This window comes from Acomys russatus, chromosome 30 (genome assembly GCF_903995435.1).
Source record: "Acomys russatus chromosome 30, mAcoRus1.1, whole genome shotgun sequence".
NCBI lineage: Eukaryota > Metazoa > Chordata > Mammalia > Rodentia > Muridae > Acomys > Acomys russatus.
Window position 1 is genome coordinate 39,084,733 of NC_067166.1, and position 22,000 is coordinate 39,106,732.

General features: G+C 42.1%; 1 protein-coding gene across 1 annotated transcript in view; it reads left to right on the top strand.

Moving 5' to 3' along the window:
* Positions 1-22,000, top strand: part of Fam81b (family with sequence similarity 81 member B) — a 102,464-nt gene that overhangs the window by 4,395 nt on the left and 76,069 nt on the right. Inside the window, exons 4-5 of the mRNA XM_051172501.1 lie at positions 11,406-11,649; positions 16,700-16,818. Of these exons, the coding sequence (XP_051028458.1) occupies positions 11,406-11,649; positions 16,700-16,818 (363 nt within the window). The remainder of the gene's footprint in view (positions 1-11,405; positions 11,650-16,699; positions 16,819-22,000) is intronic.

Consider the following 22,000-nt stretch of genomic DNA (forward strand, 5'->3'; position numbering starts at 1 on the left):
CCTCAATCCCCCTCACAATCACACCTCTCAATGCCTAAGTCATGTCTGCATTTTATTTACACTGGAGATGCTGAGATCAGCTGTGCTTTTTCACTTTTATTCTCTCAAGCTGCAGCCCACACACAGGGGCTCTGTCACCTTATGCTCCTTAATAACCCTGCAGTAGTCTGTCACACGGTGCATTGTAGCTGACAGAGAATGGAGAGCAAGGCCGGGGCAGGGGATCCAAATGACGTGAACTGTACTTACAGAAGTGCTTATGGGATGCTGACAAGCAGAAACACAGAACACACTCAGACGTTGCAACTATCACTGCAGAATTTTGAACTGACATATTATAGCCTCTTAATCACAGAATCCTTCATGGTCAGTCAATTGGAGTAAAACTCACATAATTATCAACATTTATTAAATGTTAGGTCATATTTATAATACATGTAGTGGGGAGTAGAAGGTTTGCAAGTACTTATAGGACAACAGTGGTGATGTCACCATATTTAAGGCAATATAGCTCTAATGTGCATATTTGTTGGCTAATTCACAATATGTAGACACACTGACTTTATGACAGTGTACATATGCTCATTTAAGCTTAATGAACTGAAAAGCATCAAATTCTTGTTTCTTACTGCTTTTTCTCCTTGCTGGTAGAAGGCACACACATGGAGTCCAGGACTTCCAGAGTGAACTCTTGAGTCCACAGCTCACCCATTATCCTCCCACAGGATTTAATATTGAGTGGAAAGCAAATTGTCCTCACGAATCCCCTATGTTTATTTAATTGGCTCTTCCATAGGAGGGAGTTTTTTCCTCACCTTGGAATCAAATACTTTCTGAGGTCCCTTCTAACCCTTCAAAGACCAGTTATTATTCACCTACGTGATTACTGAGCACCTACTATATGCAAGCACTAGGCTAGGCACTTGCAAAGTCACCAGTGAGCAAATTAGAGAAAGATTTCCACCTCACATACCTTCCATTCCAGAGAAGGAAGAGGCACACGTGTCTAGTAAGCCTGCCAGGACAATCCTTACTGATGGGTTAGCATTTAAGCAAACCAGAATATGGGCGTGTGGACACCTGGGCAAGAACATTTGTCAGGCAGGAGTACAAAGGAGGTGAGGATGGTTGGAGCAAGAAGGATACAAATATAAATAAAATTTGATATTATCAGATATATTGACTTTCTAGTCCGCCTTGCCTGAGGGGAAAACTCTTAAGTCTCCTAAATCAAAAGGGGGCCTGACAAACAAAGTTGTTTGATACTGAGCAGTTCCCAGGCCGTCTTATAGTCACTGTATATCTTGAAGGTGTATTTTGGGAAGACAGGGGTCTGGCTACTAGTTAGATTATATTTAAAATTGAGACAGATGTTGTATTCAGTGCATTGAATGGGCAAATAAAGAATTGGTAACTTCTCCTTGTGAGAATGTGGCATCCAAGGTCTGAAGAGAGTAGTGCCAGGTCTTCCTGGGATGGTGACAGGCATTCTTTTATGATGTGACTCTCTACGTCTATTACTGTGTGATGAAGACATAGCTCCTGTCATGGGACATGAGAATGGAAGGCGAGACTCAATCGCTAAGCTTTTAATGGGGCATGGCAGACTGTGCTGTCACCAACCCCAGGCACTCTTTGATTCTCTCTAATTGGCCCCGCTTGCCTTTGCCCATGATGGGTAAGTTGCTGGTAATGAGTGGGTGTAGCTGCAGGCAACATGTGCTAGTCACAAAGTCCCTGAAACCCATCAGAGCAAGGCTGGCCAGAAGAAACCCAGTTATCTCTGTCTCCGGAGGTTATCAAAGCTTGCTACATCTAAAAACCAACAAATAAAAGATGTCACTGGAGCATAGGTCAAAGTCAAGCTCATTCCCCAGAGAGACTCAGTGAGGCTTCAGCAAGAAGAGATGTGAACAGAGCAGAAAAAGGTGACCAGGGGAAAAGCTACCTGATGTTGGAGGCAAAGTACACTCAACAGTAAGGAGGTAAACATGCCCCCTTCCCTGAGATGCAAAGGCATTTAAAAAAAAAAAAGGCATTAACTGCCTAGACAACGCTGCAGGGAGGGAGAAAAGATGAAGGCGCACATCATGATATTTCTCAGCTGAGACGCAAGTCTCAGGAAGAGTTTAGTTTATGTGACAAGGTCACTATAAAGATTAGATAAAATTAAAATACAGTTCTATGTGTGAGGTGCTAGCTCCAAGGACTCTGTAGAAATAAGACGACACTAATCAAACTCCTTTCTTGTCTACTGTGCTAGGACCTCCCCTCCAATAACTTAGATTAACTTCCCAGGGATGCCATGATCACCACCACTCTTTTGTTGGGGACAAAATGTGTATCTCACAGTCTTTGAAGTCAAAAGCCAAAGTCACAGAATCAGCAGATTTGGTTTCTCTGAGAGCTGAGGGCCGACCTGTTGCACAGCTTTCCACAGGCTTCTAGTGCTAGTTGGGAATCCTTGGCACTTCCTGGCTTATAGAAATCACATCAATCTTGCCCTCTCTCTTCTCAGCCTCCTTCTGTTCTTCACAAGGCCATCACCACGGAAGGACACCAGCCATATTGCCTCAAGCCCCAGATACTCCACTGTGACCTCTGCTTAGCAATATCTGCAGTGACCGTACTTCCAAATGAGGTCACATTCTGTTATAATGGATATTAAGACTTCAACATACATTTTATGAGCCATGGGGAGGTCCATTGTACTACATAAAAATTACAAGAATTTGAGCCCAGGTTTTCCAATTCCATATGCAGTGTTTTTTATACTGAAGTTACATAGACATGCATGTTATTGAGAGAGGGTGAGGGGAGGGGGGGGCACAGGGAGAGGATGGAGGAGAGAGTTTTCATGGGAAATATCTTGGCAGAGCTACAAACTCTTAACTCCAAACACCCTCAGCGACTTGCTCCTGTGGGCACACATTTTACTTATATGTGCAAGCTAGATGTCCACCCTGCTTCCATCCAAGGAAGGATTTTGCTTATGACTTTAATCCACTCCAACATCTTCACACACAAAAAAGGACACCATTCACAGTGAGCATGGCGTTCCTTTTACAATCTTCTTAAAACCTCACCGAGTATGAGGCACTTGTATCTTAGAAAGCACCGCTTTCTACTAGGATGACCCACAACCAGTCTCTCTAGTCTCTTCCTGGCTGTGCCACTATTTGGAGTTGTCTCTTTGGGAGGCATATCCTCATGCAGGCTCTGTGCTGGTCCAACCCCACCAGTCCTGGTTGTCTTTCTGGACTCTGCCCCAAACTTGCATTGCCTGTCTCATCCCTCAGAGCACTCAGGTTTGTGTTAAACTCAGCAACAGAAGCTGCCTTCTGCAGCTCCCAAGTCTACCTACCGGATGGTTATAGGCCAGCACTGGAGAACCTATAGTTGGTTATGGACCAGCAATGGAGAACCTCTAGTTGGTTATAGACAAGCAGTGCAGGAACTATAACAAAATATTTCTCTCTAATTCACTATTCCCACATGCTCATAGAATTGTTTTTGTAAGCCATCAGAATCAGCACATTTTTACTTTACATTTCCTTACAGGATGCTGTGCTTTCAGAATACAACTAGTCCTTAAAGCCGATCTCGTGAAAATGTAGAAAACCTTCTCGGTGTGGCTTTTTGTGTCCGGAAGAGGGCTTAAGTTGGCATGGTTTTGATCTCTGGCTTTTTACAGGCTTCCAAAATGGTTCTCAGAAGTTCCTAAGTAAATTTAGTGTTCTCTTCACGGGGACAGACTAGGCAGCAAAGCGAGGGCTCGTGTACCAGGGCCTCTGCCAGCCACAGCACAGCTGGTGTAAGTCACACCAACTCAGAGAAGCAGAACTCTTGAGTCTGGGGAAAATCTGTTCAGACTCAGCTACAGTCAGCGATGTGTGCAGCCTCTCTGGGTTTCTTTACCCTGTGGTTAGTAATTCCAACGTCTGGATAATTCACTTGTTACTTCCTTTCCAAGGCTAACATTAAATCAAGGCCCCGTTAGGGTAGCATATTAGTAAGAGGCAGCTGCTTTGTTTGTGTTTATATAAGCAGGGTAGTTACACATTGCCAGTGAAAGGTCTCAGGTTATATCCCCTTTGGGAATAACCTGGCAGTTTGGATAATAGTGTCATCAGAAGCTTCCATTACTTAAGAATAGTCATAAGTCTGGTCTCCCGGTTATTGCACAAGTGAGGAACTTTTCTTATAGCAATGGCAGGAGAAAGTAAGTCCTGTGTCATCTGAGACTCCTGTGACTAAAGCTAGCAAAGCATTTATTATTGCTTTGGTGAGCATTGTTAACAGGCATGGTGATTATGTTGTAGGTGACAGAAAGCCTTGGACGTGACAAGGAAGTAATCTTCCGGATAGCTCTTTAGATAGAAAATGACTTAAACGTAAGCCTTAAAAACCACAGGAAAAGAGGAACTATAGTCCAGCGTTTGCATAAGCCCTGAGGTATCTCTATGGTGCAAGCAAATGCATTTGCGTAGCAGTATGTGCTGTCTCCTTAGAGGTGTCAGTGGCATGCCCTATGGAATAGAAATACAACTTAGCTAGCTGTGACAGTCAGGACCAGAGACAGGCGAATGGGGGTGCAGCCCTGCTCCAGTGGCCCCTCTTCTGGGAAAGGTCTGCTTCTGCATTCTCTGTCTAGGAACACTCTTGATCACAGCTCACAGCATGCCCCCAAGGAAAGGGCACTTGGTCTCTTATAGCCCTGGACTATAGCACACCTGCATGGCATTGGTTGGTCTACCACCTGCTACAGGTGTTTTGCTATCATAGGCTCCTCACTATCCTGGCACATACAACCAAACAGCAAGCCAGGCCTCAGACTGTTATGCTTTCCAACTTGCCAAGACGCTTCTGAATGTCTACAAAATGTGAGCGCCCATGCTTCACAATTCCGCAACTCCTCCTTTACCCTGCCTTCTCTAACTCCTGAACCACACTACCAGTCGTAACCAACCCTGTGGCGTTCTGTCTTCAGAGCACATTTGAATCACATAATTTCTTTCCTTATACACACACCCTAGCTCTCCTGACCCAGTCCAAAATAATGACTTATTGGTTTATGGTGGAACCAACAAATCTTTATTTTAATGATCTTGGTATCCTCCTATATCACTAATTCAAATGTCTAATGAGAAATCTAGACTTTGGCTAATTTGATGGCTTAATAAAAGCATCAAGCAGCTAGGTCTTCACTGCCCATGCCTGTATTTCCTTTTGTTTTGTGCTCACAAGATGAATTCAACAGTTCCATGGACCACACAGCATGACAATGGCAGAGAAGGCTCTTTCTTCGTCTTCCTTCTCAGAAGCCAGGATGCTAGAAGCAAGTTTTCTTCTGTAGAGCCGTTTCACATGTTTCCATCTAAACATTGTTCATCTCAGGCTGAAATAATGGAGCCAACACAGAAGCCACAAGGGACGGGCACATGAACCAAATCATGCCGAAGTTTGCGATGGCCATTAGGAATTTAGGAATGTAATCCACAGTGTCTGCCACAATGAAAACACCCAGGAAAATCATCTTAAAGGGGCAGGGCAGGAGACGGTATCATTTATAAGCATCTGTCTGGAAGTAAAACCAGAGGGTCCCTCTATTTGCAATCCAGCCTGCAGATTGCCTAGAGACCATGAAGAGGCATCAGCTCAAAGAAATTAATGAGCAAATCCACAGATCAGTACTAGGCTACACATCACCATCAGCAGGGCCTGGTATCCTCTCCTGACTCACATACCTGATCCATGGTGCCACTGTCAGCATGGTGCAGTCTTAGAGGAACGTGTATGGATTCCACTTGGTAATTTTCCAAGAGAACATTTTGAGCCAAATGAGTAGTAGGTTGAAGCTGACTAACAAAAGCCCTTAGCACAGCCTTCTTCTTTTCATGGATGGACAGGCAATAGGAAGGAACAATGCTGCCTGGGCTGAAGCTATTTTATTTTGCTCTGGAACATAAACTGTAAGCCCTGAGGTTGCAATGACTTGCAACCTTAAAGTCTTGTTTTTTTATTGAGCCTTAAGAGAACAGAGAAATTAGTCACCTATAATTGCTTAACTTTCTACTATGTATCACACACGCCTCTGGGTGCTGAGGGTACTGTAGAAAATAAGGTCTTATTTCTAGTGACAGAGGACAGAAAATAAAAGAAGTATCCAGAGAGATGGCTCATTGCTCTTGCAAAGGATCTGCACTCAGTGCTCAGCACCCATATGACAGCCAACAGCCATCTAGCCAATACTCCTCTGGCCTCTACAGGCACTGCATACACAGAACGCACAGACATACATGCAGGCAAAACTGCCCATGTACATAAAATAGAAATAAATGCATCTTAGTTTAAAAAGAAAAAAAATAAGCCTAAGGAAGTAAGCAAGATAAGTTTATGTACTGACAACTTCTGTGGAGAAGATGAACCGGGATATATTAGGACAGTAACAGAGCAGAAGGGAATCCGAACTGGGAACACTGGCACTGAGACCGAGCTGTGGCCAGGGGCAGCCATGCAACAACTATAGGAAGAACAAGTACAACAGAAGCATCTTTAAGTGTCAAGGCTGTGAATGAAAAACAGCTCCGTGCCAGAGGGGACAGCAGGAGAACCCAAATGATAGTAAGGAGGGGAGAGGAGCTGGGCTCGTATTCTTAGAGTGAGTGCTGTCATTTACACATCAGAGGAGAATCACCTTAGGGTCTGGGAAGGTGGGTTCATGGGAACCAGAGTTCAGGTTACCAGAACTCATGCAAAATAAAAGCCAAATGTGCTGGCAGGAGTCTGTAACCCCAGGGCTCGGGGCAGGAGTGGGACACACAGATCCAGGTTTCCTATAGGTACAGATCTAAGGCATATCTAATGAGATTTCCAGGCTCTTGTCTCCCAGAACAATGAAGGGACTCATGATAGAAATAGAGGCAGTTTATTAAGAAAGAGAAACTGGCATTGCCAGGGGTAGAAAGTAAGAGACAGAAAGCACCTGGTGAGTTCTAATCCTTTTGCTGGCTGTTTACGTGCCATCTGTCTTCTCTTTGTGTATCACAGACATGTTTGTTACATACAGTCCTGGTGAAGAAGGGTTTTCAGGTGACTCACTCCATTAGCCCAGAGGTGGGAAGATGTGGCTAACTTGCCTAGCTCCAGAAAACTCAGGCGGCCTCTTCAGACATGCTGAGGACGCCGGCCAGGCCATTCACTTTCTGCTGCTTGGGAAGAAGCAGGGTCAGGAAAGCAGTGAGCTTCTGGGCGTTTGCAGTGGGAATCTATGAAGGGAACGGTCCGGGCTGGGTTGCTCTTCCTGTATCTTGTTATTGTAACTTTTCCAGCACCTTACAGAAGCTTTCAGCTCAGAGCAATAGAGAAGCCACAGTGAATAGAGCAGCTTCCTATCCACCCTCCCACAGCCAGGCTGAGCTGTCTCTTACCCCCAGGTAACAGTGGTCATCTGACTCAGGCTGCATCTCTCTCTTTTTTTTTTTTTTTTTTTTTTTTTAATTTTTCATTAATTTATTCTTGTTACATCTCAATTTTTTTTATTAATTTATTCTTGTTACATCTCAATGGTTATCCCCTCCCTTGTATCCTCCCATTCTTCCCTCCCTCCCATTTTCCCCTTATTTCCCTCCCCTATGACTGTTCCTGAGGGGGATTTCCTCCCCCTGTATATGCTCATAGGGTATCAAGTCTCTTCTTGGTAACCTGCTGTCCTTCCTCTGAGTGCTACCAGGTCTCCCCCTCCAGGGGACGTGGTCAAATATGAGGCACCAGAGTTCGTGTGAAAGTCAGACCCCACTCTCTACTCAACTGTGGAGAATGTTCTGACCATTGGCTAGATCTGGGTAGGAGTTTGAAGTTTACTGCCTGTATTGTCCTTGGCTGGTGCCATAGTTTGAGCAGGCAAAGAAGGATCCAGAAGGTCCTAGAAACCTACAAGAAGAACATTATGATAGGCAGATTTGGGCTGGCATGGACTTTGAAATGCATAGCAGCTACATCCGGATAAGAACTGCAGGAGTCTGGAGGCCAGCATGGGCTTTGATTTGTAACCATGGGTATAGCCAGGGAAAGCTGTCCTTTCTGTCCTTCACTGGTCCCTAAGAACTGCTGCTCCTATAGTCCAACTTGAGTTGAGCAAAGACTGTCATCTTGTGGTTCATCCCTGACATTGGGAATCAGGGCTCCCTTTGGACCTGGCAGTGATCTCGAGGTTCTTCCTCCTTTGAAGTCTTAACTTTTCAAGGTAGCTAAAGCTGGATGTGGCCCTTCAAGACCCATCTGGAGCTAAAAATAGAATTCTGTGACCTTGAGGGCAGCATCACCAGGGAGTCTGCAGTTACTAGGACTTCTGGGCAAGCAACATTTTCCATAGAACCAAAGGCTGCTCCAGGAACTCCACAGATTTCCTCCCTTCCATATTCCAGGCCCTGGGCCTCTAGTCAATGGCAGGCAGCATCTAGGATTGGGTAGAGCCAAGGCTAAAAACAGGTTAGGACAGAGGCCCAGCTGGACAGCAGGACAGGGTAGGGCCAAGGTGGGCGATTCAGTTATTTTCTAAGTGATTCTCATGAGGTGTAATGTTAGCATCTAAGCTCTGCTCAGACCATGGTGCCTGTAGCAGCTTCCTCTCCCCCTTCCATAGGCACCTGCTGAGATGCTATGAGTCCCAGTGGAGTGCCTATAAGCACCTAGCAACCATCAGATTGCAGGGAAATGTGGATTGGTTAGCCCCTACCTCAAACTAAACAACGCTGAAAATATCTTCTCCGTGTGGCATGAGTGCATGTACATACAGGCACATACCAAGTCAGCCAACCCAAATCTCTATCTCTAGAAACATTGCAGACTATCCAATGGGCAGCTTGACCCACCTTGGCCCCACTTCTCCCCCTACATCTAAGTGGTTTTTAATTGAAATTTTGAGTAAAGGAATCATTTTTCATTAAAGCCAAATTAGAATCTGTAGAATATCTGCCTTTCCCAAGTTCGTTTCTAGTCTCTAACTTCCGGGTGCTTACTCTCTCTGATGTTTATCCTCCCTCTTGCATCCAGCATCAGCACCTTAATCTCAGGCCACCGATGCTTAAGATCTAGTTATTCTCTACTTCCACATAGCAAATCCTGTCAAAATACCGTGGCATAAAACATCGGATATCTCCCCACGGAGATATCTGTGGATTGGGAGCCCAGAGTAACTCCCTTGGTCATTTGGGCTCAGATTGCCTCACAAGGTTATAGTTGGTCATCCTCCAAAGGGTGGGAGGTCTCCGTTGAGGCACCTAAGCGCACTAGCACATTGGTGGCAGAACCCCTGGATTCCAGGATGCCTGATCCATCAGTCTTTTCACACTCATGCACACTGTTTTCAAGTCACAAAGTGTGTCTTTACGCCATAGTTTTAATGAAAGAGACAGAAGTGTCGTTATGAATCCTCCAGGAATTTCTCATTTTAAAGAAGGAAGGGTGGATAAGCTCACCTCAGAAATATCTTCTTCTTGGCCCTCTGTTTTTTCTATTTGGATTATGGACACAGTGTGTCAAGAGGGTAATGTGCCTTCAGGCTGCAGGAAAAGGTATCCTCTATGGTGGTCAGAGATCCAAAGGAGCCTGCTTATTTGAGGGCTTTTCTGGTTGTATACCCAAAGTCCTATTTGCTTATGTCACTCTTTTGGAGTACTTATTATACACACCTGTATACAACACTAGCTGATACTTGAAGGTTGCTGAACATATCTGTGTTCACACTGAAACACTCCTTTATAATGAACACTCTTTTTTTTTTTTTTCCAGAGCTGAGAACCGAACCCAGGGCCTTGCGCTTGCTAGGCAAGCGCTCTACCACTGAGCTAAATCCCCAACCCTATAATGAACACTATTGCAGAGGCTCAGTGTGCTCAACAAAAGCCCCACCCCACCCCACTCTGCCCAAAGGCTCTTGTCCTGGACCACAGCACGATGAAGGTCCCTGTGAAATGTAATAGCATTGTAGACTCGTTTAAAGCTAATGTAATTCTCCTACATAAATCTAATGAAATTGTAGCCTTTTAAGAGGTCAGACATCTGCACTCAGGGATAAAATAATCAAGTGCTTTAGTCACGTGTCGGCAATGATCTTGGGCCAGTTCTTTATCTATTCTATAAACTATTTTCCTCTTCTGTGACTTTAATATAATGCTGTTATACACTGATAAGACAACGCACAACAGAAGTCACCAATAGCAAGTTATTGAATACAATGCTTTCCAGGTTTGCTGACTATAGAATTATCTTGTGGTGACTGGTTTTATCTATTATTCCAGGACAGAACCTCACAGAAACTGTCTAAACCATCACTTGGTGTTTGTTTGTGTATGTGTGTGTGTTGGGTAAAGTCTGATATAGGTATCTTTCTCAATCATCTTCTGCCTTATATTTTGAGACAGGGTCTCTTACTGAACATGGAGGTCATCGCTTTGACTAAGGTGGCTGGGATCTGCCTACCTCTGTTCTTCCAAGGCTAATGTCACAGGTGTACACTGCTGTGCCTGGTTTTGTATGGGGATGGTTTTGTATGGGGATTCTAGGAATATAAATTCAGGTACTCAAGCTTGGACAGTGGACCTTTTACCTACTGGATTATCTCCCCAGGCCCCCAGTTTGCCACTTTTAAAGTTATATATAAGAAGTTGTAATTTTCAGGTTAAAATAGAATTTGTATCCAAGGCTATATAAAGCTATAAGTCACTGAAGAAGGCTTCCATCATCTTCCTTCCGAGCTACTATTAATTCCTTCCCAACTACCATTTTGACGTTAGAATTTGTCATTATTGCATATGAAATAACTCTCACCTAAGAACCATGAGAAGATATGTAATACAGTACCAAGGCAGAGTATGAACTATTCCTTAGAGGAGATGCAAATCAAGCCTCAGAATGTGTTTAAATATCTCACTAGACACAGGAAAGAAAAATGAAAAAAAAGTAGCAGTACAATGACTTCATGTTCTTGATTTCAATGAAATGGCCCCCATAGGCTCAGATATGCAAAATTCTCCTGTTGATCAACTGTTTAGGAAAATGGTTCTCAACCTGTGGGTGGCGACCCCTCTGAGATCACGTATCCCATATCCTGCATATCAGATATTTACATTGATTCATAACAGTAGCAAAATTACAGTTGTAAAGTAGCAACAAAAATAATTTTGTAGGTGAGGGTCACCACAATACGAGGAACTGTATTAAAGGGCATACTCCCCGCCATGATGCCAATGGTCAAAGAATCTGATGCTGTAAGCAAGGCCCCAGTTAAATGCTTTCTTTCGTCAGAGTTGCCTTGGCCGTGGTGTCTCTCCATAGCAACAGAACCGTGACTGGGAGACTCATTTCATCTTTGTAACATGATGGTGTGTCCTCCTTCTCACCAGGGGCTGTCCCTTTCTCCCTGTCATTCAAAGCAACCAGACAAGTCAGCTGGAAGAGCGGCTGAGTAGCCAGGAGCGCACCATAGCCTTCCTCCTTGAGCAAGCCTTCCGCATCAAGGAGGACATCTCCGCCTGCCTTCAAGGGACCCAGGGCTTTCGAAAAGAAGAATCTCTTGCCAGGAAGTTACTAGAAAGTCACATACAGACCATCACCAGCATCGTCAAGAAACTCAACCAAAACATTGAGGTACATCTATTTGCACATATTGGCATCAGTGCTGGACAACTGGTATGGGTTCTTTTTTTTTTTTTTTTGGTCCGATATGTGACTAAGTAGTGAACTAAACAAATTCTGAGCCCCGCAGAAATTGTATTTTGGAAGGAAAACAGACATACGGTGATGGTTCTAGGTTGTGGGAGCTATGATAAAAATAAAGTTTAAAGGAGGCTTTTAAGTTTAAGTCACATGCCAGACCAACAACAAGAAGTTGCAGAGGATCAAAATCATTTTTCAATTATAGAAATGTGCTGCTATTGCACCAGAGAAAGAGCTAAACTTTGGGCTACCTGTTATGGCAAAAAGTAATGAAAACAAAGCTTTCCTTAGAACATACTATACATCTATTTGAGACAGTAAAGAAAATGGGTTAGTATGCCAAATAGTGTGCTCACAGGCTTTATTCATCCAAATCTGTAAGACTGTAATGATTTCAAGTAGAGCTTTTTGTATGCGTCAACACACTGGATGGAACAATGGCCCACCCCCCAGCCTCCTAGCTGTGCTGTGCTGTTAACTTAGTTAGGCCATCTTCCTGTAGCTGTCCCTATGGACCATCTTTATTTTCCTCAAGTTCCTGCTCAGATGCTACCACCCTACATGACAGCACTTCCTTCGCAGTAGAATTGTCTCCTCCCCACCTCTGCAGTTTCAGCCTCCCTTAAACATTACTCTTATCCATAGCTCTCACAACCTAGAGCCATTGCTATATGTCTGTCTGCTTCCCTTCCAAAACCCTTGGGGCTTACATTTTGTTAAGTTCACTTCTAAGTTACTACCAGACCCCCACCCCCAAAAGATCTCTAATATGTTAAAAGAAAAATGAAGTTTTGATCAAACAAAATCCCTAGACTAAGTAAAACAAAAATTCACTACAGGCCTGTAATCCAGTGTTTGAGGGTGTTTACACATCCTTGCTTTTGGGCAAGGACTCTGGAGAGCATACGTCAGGCAAAATTTCAAAAACTTGTAGAATCATGAAAATTGACAACAACGCCCTGCACCATACTTGCTCCCACTTAGTACCAGTGACATTTTAGGTTGAATTTTCTTGTAAAAAAAAATAATAATAACTCAGTACAACTGACTCACAAACTCATGTGATTTTGTGTAGATCTAGTGGAACCCATAATGCAACTGAGAGAATGGAGAAAATAAAAAACTCTCCCTGAAGTCATAAAACTGAATGTGATGACAGTGTTTATATACCGGGGCATGCCAACTTGTGCCTGTTATCTCTAATTAAACATTGCAAAGCAGAAACTACTAGGCTAATGTTAGTAAATAACTCAGTTCATGAACGTTTTATAGGGAAGTGGGTGCTATTCCAATATTCTAAAGGAAACCGGACTCATCAGCTCAGTCCATTTGCATATTGGCTGTAAAGGTATACTGAAATATGAAATAATGCTTAACTCAAGGTCTTGAAGGAATTGGGAGAAGGGTTTGTCTGTTTTTAAAGTCAAATGCTGACCTGTGACTGCATTCCACATGCTGGGGTGACAGGCATGTACCACCAAGCCTAAAAAGCCACTTTCTTTTTTACCCAGGAACTCACTGTAAGTTTCCAAATTAATGAATTTTTTTAACTCAGTAAAGGAAAATTTTATGCTTAATACTGCTTTATTGCAGGGAATTTGCTCTGGTTATTAAAAGTAATGTTTCTTCATTATAATTCATTTGAAAGTTCAGGAAGAAAAATTGAAACCTGTGAAAACATTCTCACAATTCTCCCACCAAATGGCGAGCTGTACAAACACCCAGAGAGATCTCCTCTGGTCCTCACAGCACTCCACTTAGGAGGCTCACTATCAAGGCAAGCACATCGTTAGCATAAAATAAACTCACATCATTAAAATCTCTTTATGTAGTGTATAGATCATGATTTGCCTAATTTTTTTCTTAATTTTGAAATATCCTTGTCTATTGGATTGCTTCCACAACATGTATTCTTGGAAATGGAATTACTAGGGTGTAGACACTATAAAAGCTCCTGATAGATGTTGCTAGGTTGGCTTCACAAACTCTGCACTAATTTACACTCCATTAGCCTTATACGAGATGCTTTGCACTGGGCCTATGCCAACATCGAGATTTATTATTTCAATTCCTGCTAATGTACAGAAACTAAGTGCTGGATGTTTTTCCTTGAGGACGTTGAAGCCACTTCTTAATCTGACTGTGATAATATGTATTTCTTCTGCCCATAATCTGGGCATATATTTTGCTAATATATCTTTTTAATTATGCTTAATACGATAAGCTCTTTTCTATAGTAAGGATGACAGCCAGGGCACATTATTAAACATTTAACAATATGCAACCCATATTTTTCTGAAAGAAAAATCCCTGCTCTGGGTTGTTTGCCTCCTCTTTGGCATAATTCCACGATTATTTCTGTCAACCCTCATAGTGCCACAGCACACAAGGAGAGGAAGATGTGTGCAGTCCAGCCTCAGAAAGGCACATGCTAGCTCCCTGACAGCAGGTAATAACATTTGTAATGTCTCCTGTGCTTTTATAGCTTATTTTTAAATGCATTACATGGTTGTATATAAAGTTAAACATTCAAATATTCTGCTTTGCAACAAAAAGTAACAAAAATTACTGACACCTTTTGTCATGATCCTGGTCTATAGTGCACCCACCACCACCACCAACCCACCCACACACACCTGTACACACACACACACACACACACACACACACACACACACACACACACTCCCATACACTCACACATGCATATACTCACACACACATATACTCACACACACATACACTCACACACACATGCATGCACCTGTGTATGCACACCCACATCTTAGCGTAGCTATTCCTTTTCTGGAGTTAGAGAAGTCTTCATTACAGCACCATGTTACATTGCAGGACAATGTTACATTACACTGACATAGTTGCCATATGCCACTGCTACACTGATTTACTTGGCTTTGTCCTAGAAAATATTCTATACTGATCAGAACCAGTTTCTTTATCTCTGTTGGTTGTTTGTTTCTTGTTTCTTTGTTTTTTTAAGACAAAGTCTCACTATTTCATTCTGGCTGTCCTGGAACTCTTTATGTAGATCAGGCTGGTCTCACAAAAATCCACCTGCTTCTGCCTCCTGAGTGCTGGGATTAGTGCTATTATAAAAAGTGTGCACCACCACACCTGGCTCATCTCTGATCTCTACTGAAAGAAAAGCAATGCAAAAGACAAAACCAAAACCATGGTTTTGACATTTACTTTTAAACATACACATTCTACTTATTAATATATTTTTATTCACTTTCATTTCTCCCATACATCTTCCTATATTCACTCCCATTACTCATCTCATTCCAACATTTTTATCCTCTAAAAAAAAAACAAAAACAGGGTTTTAAATTCAATTTGCATCCAATTTGGCTGTCCACCTCCAGAAGCATCAGCTTGTGTTGTATACGTTTGGTGTTCAGATTTTCTGTCCTCCTATATTGGCCTAATCTGCCATTTTTTAAAATGAGGAAATCTGCATATATAAGGCTTTTTTTTTTCATCCCCATCACTCACTTTTTAAAGATTGCCTTTGCCTTGTAAAAGTCATCAAGTTTAAGCACAGTTCAGGCACTTATCAAACATAACCAAACTCAAGCTTGTTTTTCCCAAAGTACTTTGCTCTTCTTCCTTCAACTAAACATTTTGTCAGTGCACACTAAAGCTGTTTGTCACTAGAACATTAATTTCGATGGATGGCATTTTTAATTTTTAAGTTAATACTTACAAATTGGTGTAAATATTTTTAAAACCACTATTCTCAGCATACCCACTTGGCACTATAGGGAGCACAATTGGGATATGACTAATAGTCAGGGATAAAATCTGCACACACATATGATGTAAGTCTTTTCTAATCCCTAAGATATGGAGAGTAGACCCTCTTCAAAACAATGTCTAGTTTGGGTTTTATCTCCTCCGTTATTTGGTAACTCCTTTCATATATCTATATATTTTAAGAAGCTTCTACTCTAGCAGGTGTCCAGATGACCCCTCAAATGGCCTTTAGTGTTAGCTGTCCCTTCCCCATGTACCCTCTCTTACCCTTCTTCCCTCCTCCTTTTTATTCAATCCTCCTGTGCCCGTCTCTGCCATATCTCTGCATAACTGTATTTTCCCTTTCCTTGAGAGATCGTTACCTCCCCCCCGCAAGACCCTTACTCTATTCATAAACTGTGTGGTTATGTGGGTTGTAGCATATCTATTGAATATTGGAAAGCTAGCATCCACATATAAGAGAATACATACATATTTGTTTTGGGGGGGTCTGACTTTCCTCATTGGGGATGATTTTTTTTCTAGCTCCATCTAGCTACCTGAGAATTTCATGACTTTATCTTACAGCTGGGCAAGATCTCATTTTGGAAAGGTACCACATATTCATTATTCACTCATCTGTTGATGAACATCTAGACCATTTCCTGTTTCTGGCAATTATGAATAGAGCCACAGTGATGAAGGATGAGCAAGTGTCTCTGTAGTAGGTGTAGAGTCCTTTGGGTATATGCCCAAGACTGGTATAGCTAGACCTAGAGGTAGATCTGTTCCCAGCTTCTTGAAAAAGTGCCATACTGATTTTCATAGTCGATGTCAATATTTTGAAATTGAAATATTTCACATAAAGCCTGGCTTTATGGCTAGTGTTCAAAAATTATTGAGACTTCATTTGTTCCTGGCAGCACTCAACTACAACTACATCAGACTCCCTTAGTTCAAAGTTAGGTAGTCTCTGAAAAGTCTCTCTCTCTCTTCCTCCTCCTTCTCTCTCCCTCTCCTTCCCCCCCCCCTTCCTCTCTCCCATCTGTTTAACCACAGTATGAATTTTCTTTCAATTTTAATTTTATTAATTTATTCAGAATACAACTCAATTGTTATCCCATCACTTGTATCCTCCCATTCCTCCCTCCTCACAGTATGAATTTTAGCAATGTCTTCTTTTCATGAGTTTTGGGAAATTAATGATGGCCTTACCTCAAAATTACAGATCCTAGAAGACCAAATAAGAATCCGAGACCAGGTGACAACAGGAACTAACTTTGCAGTGCAGGATTTAAACATCAAGCACCTGCAAGGAGTCGGAGACCTTCGGGGAAGAGTAGCCAGGTGAGAAGAGGCGAGCTTAACTAAGGTTTGCCAGCCAGCTTTTGGCTACTGAATTCCTCTCAGAAAAATCTCACATTTTCATAGAGGAAGGATCAATTTACACTGAGCTAAATGGATGGCCTGTAGTTGAGAAACTGTCTCTTAAATCTTTGAAAGTCTGATGCTCACTTTCAGTTCCATAAATGCTTACACAGAATGTCCATTTTTCCCCTATTGAAAGTTACCATAATGTTGTCTTTACAGCCTTCACCTGAGCAGATGCCAAAAGTTATACCCTGGACACCCACATAAACACACAAAGTCCCCACATTTGTCCTGAGAGATAAAGTATTTACAGTGATTATGTACATATCAGCCCAGCAGATATTGTAAGTAGCCTTTTTTTGTATAAGATGTTTAAATCAAGAGTTAGTAGTATATGGGTCGGGAAGAAATCTATAGGTAATGACAATGATAGAAACACTGACAGACACATGAGAAGTCAGAGAATGAAGATGGCGGGGCCATCTTGTCAGACACGTGAGAAATTACTTGTGAGTGTATTCCCTTTTTTAAATTTTTTTTCCTTTTGTATTTTCTATCTCTACATCTTCTGCCAGAAGCTTTTCCTTGCTCCTTGAATTTCCCACCTTCATTTTACTCTTTCCAAAGTGTAAATTACTGGGTGAGAACGAGATGGCTGACTTCTAAGTCAAAGTTTTTAGTCTATCTACTCAGCTATCACAGAATACCTGAAGCTAAGTGTTTATAAGAGCAGAAACTCAAGTATCTCACAGTGGCTGGGAACTGTGGCAGGACAGCAAGTTCCATGGTCTTGTGAGGGCTGCATCCTCCAGAGTGATTAACAGTGTCCTCATGTGTCAGAGGCCTGATGACCTCCATGCAGGCCTTAAGTCTACTCATCTGGGAGGAGCTCCGGTCATCTGCCACCTTGCCTCCTTATTTTACCATGCTGACAGTACTTGAATTTTGGACAAAACAGAGTTAAGTCAGAGAATTTTAGGATATTTATCCCATCATTTAAATAAAAATGCATTCACAAATGAGCATGGTAGCACGTGTCTTTCATCCCAGGACTTGGTAAGGAGAAGCAAGTGGAGCTCTCTGTGAGTTCGAGGCCAGCTTGTTCTAAATAGTGAGTTTCATGGCATCCAGAGCTACAGAGAGAGACCCCAATCTCAAAGCAACCAAAACCAAAACACACGATTCATTCACCATGTATCTATCATATGCCAAGCTAAGACTCAGCAACACATGCCCCTCTCAGTGTCTTTCCACTGTCCACCTGGCAAAACTAGATCTCTCAACAGCTTGCCAGCAATGAGGATAATGCTGTCCTGAAAGCCTGGTGAGTGATGACAGTGTTCAAACCAGACTGAGCAGAAGAGGCTCCTCCAGGAGGTAATACTCAGGATGGGTTTTTGAAAGATTTGCAGTAATGAGCCAAGAAAGGTAGAAAAAACACTTCACACAGGAGAAAATGTATGGAAACAAGCAAAGAGAAGGTCTGATGAGGCGTCTTCCAAGGCCTGACCATGAGAAGAGTATTCTGGTTATGATATTTTGGAATACGTATTCAAGGAGAGATGAGAGATAATGCCAAAGAAACAACCAAAGTTGTGGAGTTTGAGCTTCATGTAGAAGGCTGTAAATAGCCATAAGAGAATTTTAGGTCAGGTGGCAATATATTTGGTGGCATTCTGATAATAATCTGAATTGGTGGTGTATAAAATAAGAGGGCATAGAGATCAGAGGCGGTCTGTTGCAGCAACCCAGGGTAGAGGTGGCTAGGGCCTAAACTAAGTCACTAGTCATTGATGTCCAGTGCAGAAGACAAACATAGAAAAGTAGAATCTATAGAATTACTACACAAATCAACATTAACTAGAATAGAGGAATACATGTCAAAAAGTTTAGGAAGCATATCCAAATTTTTGGTCTGGGGTATGGTTGAATACCTGCCCTCCTCTCCCCATTATTCAGCAAAGGATCAAACTATGGAATGAGAGGCAGCTAGAAGAAAGAAGCAGGAAGTGATGGTGCCTTGTTTCTAAACCTCTCTCATCTGAGAAGGCTGTGGGATCTTATCCAGAATGGGCAGAGTGGGCATGGAGCTCCAAGGGGAAGCTGGATGGACAGAGGCAGCTGAGGAGCTCAGGGCTTATGTTGCCCTACAACACAAATAACCTAGTGGCACTAGGAAAGACTCAACAGTTCTGAAATACCACTCTGTTCCTCTGACAATTCAGTTCTGTTTAGGAAATAATACTTACGGCTAGAAAGTCATCAAAGAAAAGTTAACTGAAAACTAGAGACCACGTAAATAAAGACAACATTTACATGTCATTCCATGTTTACTATCCAATATCAGATACATGAAAACGTATTTTTAGATTTCGGAGAGTTATAAATCAAGATAATAAGATAAACATGGATGAACCTATGGCCCTACTTAAATATATATTTTTCAAAAAACATAAGCAACAAACACTTCCTTTTGAATGAAATATAATTTGGTTCAGTTTGATGGTATACTGGTGACACTTAAAATCCTGTTATTTCTTTCTTATAAATTCTATTTTGTACTTAAGGCAAAGACCAAATGGATTCAAAGTAACCAAGGGCCCAAGAGAAGGTTCATGGGGTACCAGTGCTTGCAGTGTAAGCTAGAGACCTGAGTTCAATTCCCAAACACAGAGTGGAAGGAGAGAACTGATTTCTGATTTCTGAATCTCCACAGGTGAGCCTTGGCACATCTCTCTCTCTCTCTCTCTCTCTCTCTCTCTCTCTCTCTCTCTCTCTCTCTCTCTCTCTCTCTCTCTCTCTCTCTCTCACACACACACACACACACATACATTTTTAAGTAATTCAGAGACCAATAGAATAACATCCAGAAGATGTTATATTCTTTTTCCTTTGCTCCAGTTTAATGTTTTATTTTAAATCTCTTTATTTTTTTAGTACAGAATCAAGCTAATTACCGGCTTTACTACTGAATTCCTTCCTTTCTCCACTCCCTCCACTCTTTCACTTTCTCTCTTTTCCTCTCTCTCTCTCTCTCTCTCTCTCTGTCTGTGTCTGTGTGTGTGTGTGTGTGTGTGTGTGTGTGTGTGTGTGTGTGTGTCTGTCTGTCTGTCTGTCTGTCTGTCTTATGACAAAGCTCTGCAGTACTATCCAGGCTGACTACACTACTAATGTCCCCCTTCCTCTCAATGACCTGTACATACAGGCACTTGCTAGCACATTCCACTGTCTCCAATATTTTATGAATCTCTATTCTCAATCTTAAGTAATAACTTCAGGACAAGGTCTTATTTTTCCTTGAAATGTCTAATATTTATGGAAATTTTCTGAAATCTATTTGGTTATCTGAGCCAATTTCTGGCTTAGAGCCATCAGACTTAAACTTTCCCTCCCTCTCCTGCCTCTTTTCTGTGTTTTTGCCAGAAAAAAAAAAATGACTAATGGATGAACCAAGGCATCTTGATTACTGCCTTTCCACATGCAGTGATTTTAATACCAATGAGCATTTTGTTATAATTGAAATTAAGTTATTTTAACATAATTCTTAGCAAACACTTTACTGTTTCATAAATCAGCCTCAATAATTTATTTTAATATTTAATACTTAATTAAAGTTCTGATTCCTTGGGTTTTCACTTCTTCCCCATCACAATGTACTGGTAGTTTTAAAGCAACTGCTTCCTTTGAAGTGAATTTCTCACTGTTGTACAGCCTTCCTTTGATATCCTCTCCTCTGATAGATTGACCTTGAGCCCAAACAGAGAAAGGTGAGTGTCCACAGGGCACACACAGGAATGGCCATGACACAAAAGCTGTAGCAGCAGCTACACCTGGCCAGCTCATTGTCATGTTTGGCTCGCTAGGACTAAAAGGCCAACTTGGATTTTTTTTTAAATGATAAATCATGTTGATCTGTGATTAAATACAATAATCATGTTCTTTGATAATAAAAGTTGAGTGGAAGGTACTTCTGTCTACACAGGACAGAATGGAGGAGACGTGTTGCTTATTTCTCCTTCAAGATATCTCAGTGCTAATGGAAAACTTAAAATGAAAAGAAAAACCACTCTCACTTTTACTGTAATGTGGGATTTGTCAGAGGTGCTGATTAGTGATTTCCTCCAAACTCTACCAGCTGGAAAGACAGACAAGAGATGCATGCCAGCTGTCCCTGAGGGTAGGGAGTGGGGAGAGGTGGCAGAAGGGGACAGGAAGTAGCAACAACTCATGCCTAGTCTTGGGGTGGTGTGATCCCAGCGTGGATTCACATAAGGACCTTCTAATAAATCATCAACAGAGTTTCCATTCCACCTATCACGGTTTCTATACACAAATGTGTAAAACAGTCTTGGAATGTGACACAAGTGCATAGCATGTTGTTTCAGTCTTGATCTGACTGACTCCTAATTTTGTCTCCCCACAGCCTCCTGTCTTCCAGCCACAGCCTCGTGTTAAAGTTATTTTTATAAAACTATGTTTGTTTCTCAATTTCTCTCTTAACGCAGCTATCACAGAAATAATTGAGACTCTATTATATTATTTTAACAGGCTTCACAGCACAAGAACTGAGCAGTTATTAATCTACTCTTAACCCTCTAAGCTAATGTGTTTTCCTCCCAGCATGCATCCCAGAGATACTTGCAATTTGTAGTTTTCATGCTCCAGCTCCTTCTAATATCTCTTGGACCTCTCTGGCGGCTCAATCCCTGCCTGAATCCCCTACTGCCTCCTCTTATTCCTCCTCCCCTGGCTGGCAGGAAGTCCAGCCCTATTCTCTTCCCTGCTCAGTGATTGGTTGTCAGTTGCTTTATTGGCATATCAGAGGATAACTGGGGAGTAGTATTAACACAACATAGAGAGAGGCAGTAGTTCTCAGAACAAGGACTCCAACCAGAAATGGGGGATGGAGGGTACAGAAATCGCCATTTGAATTACACAGTAACCTCACGCCTACACCCTCCCTTCACAGAATGCTAGGAAGAGATCACTATCTTAATTCACCTTTGGTTCCAGAGGAGTTATCAGAAAAAAAATTTAGTCCTGGAGCTTACAAAATATTAGTAATTGCCGGGTGTGGTGGCGCACGCCTGTAATCCCAGCACTCAGGAGGCAGAGGCAGGCGGATCTCTGTGAGTTCAAGGCCAGCCTGGTCTACAAA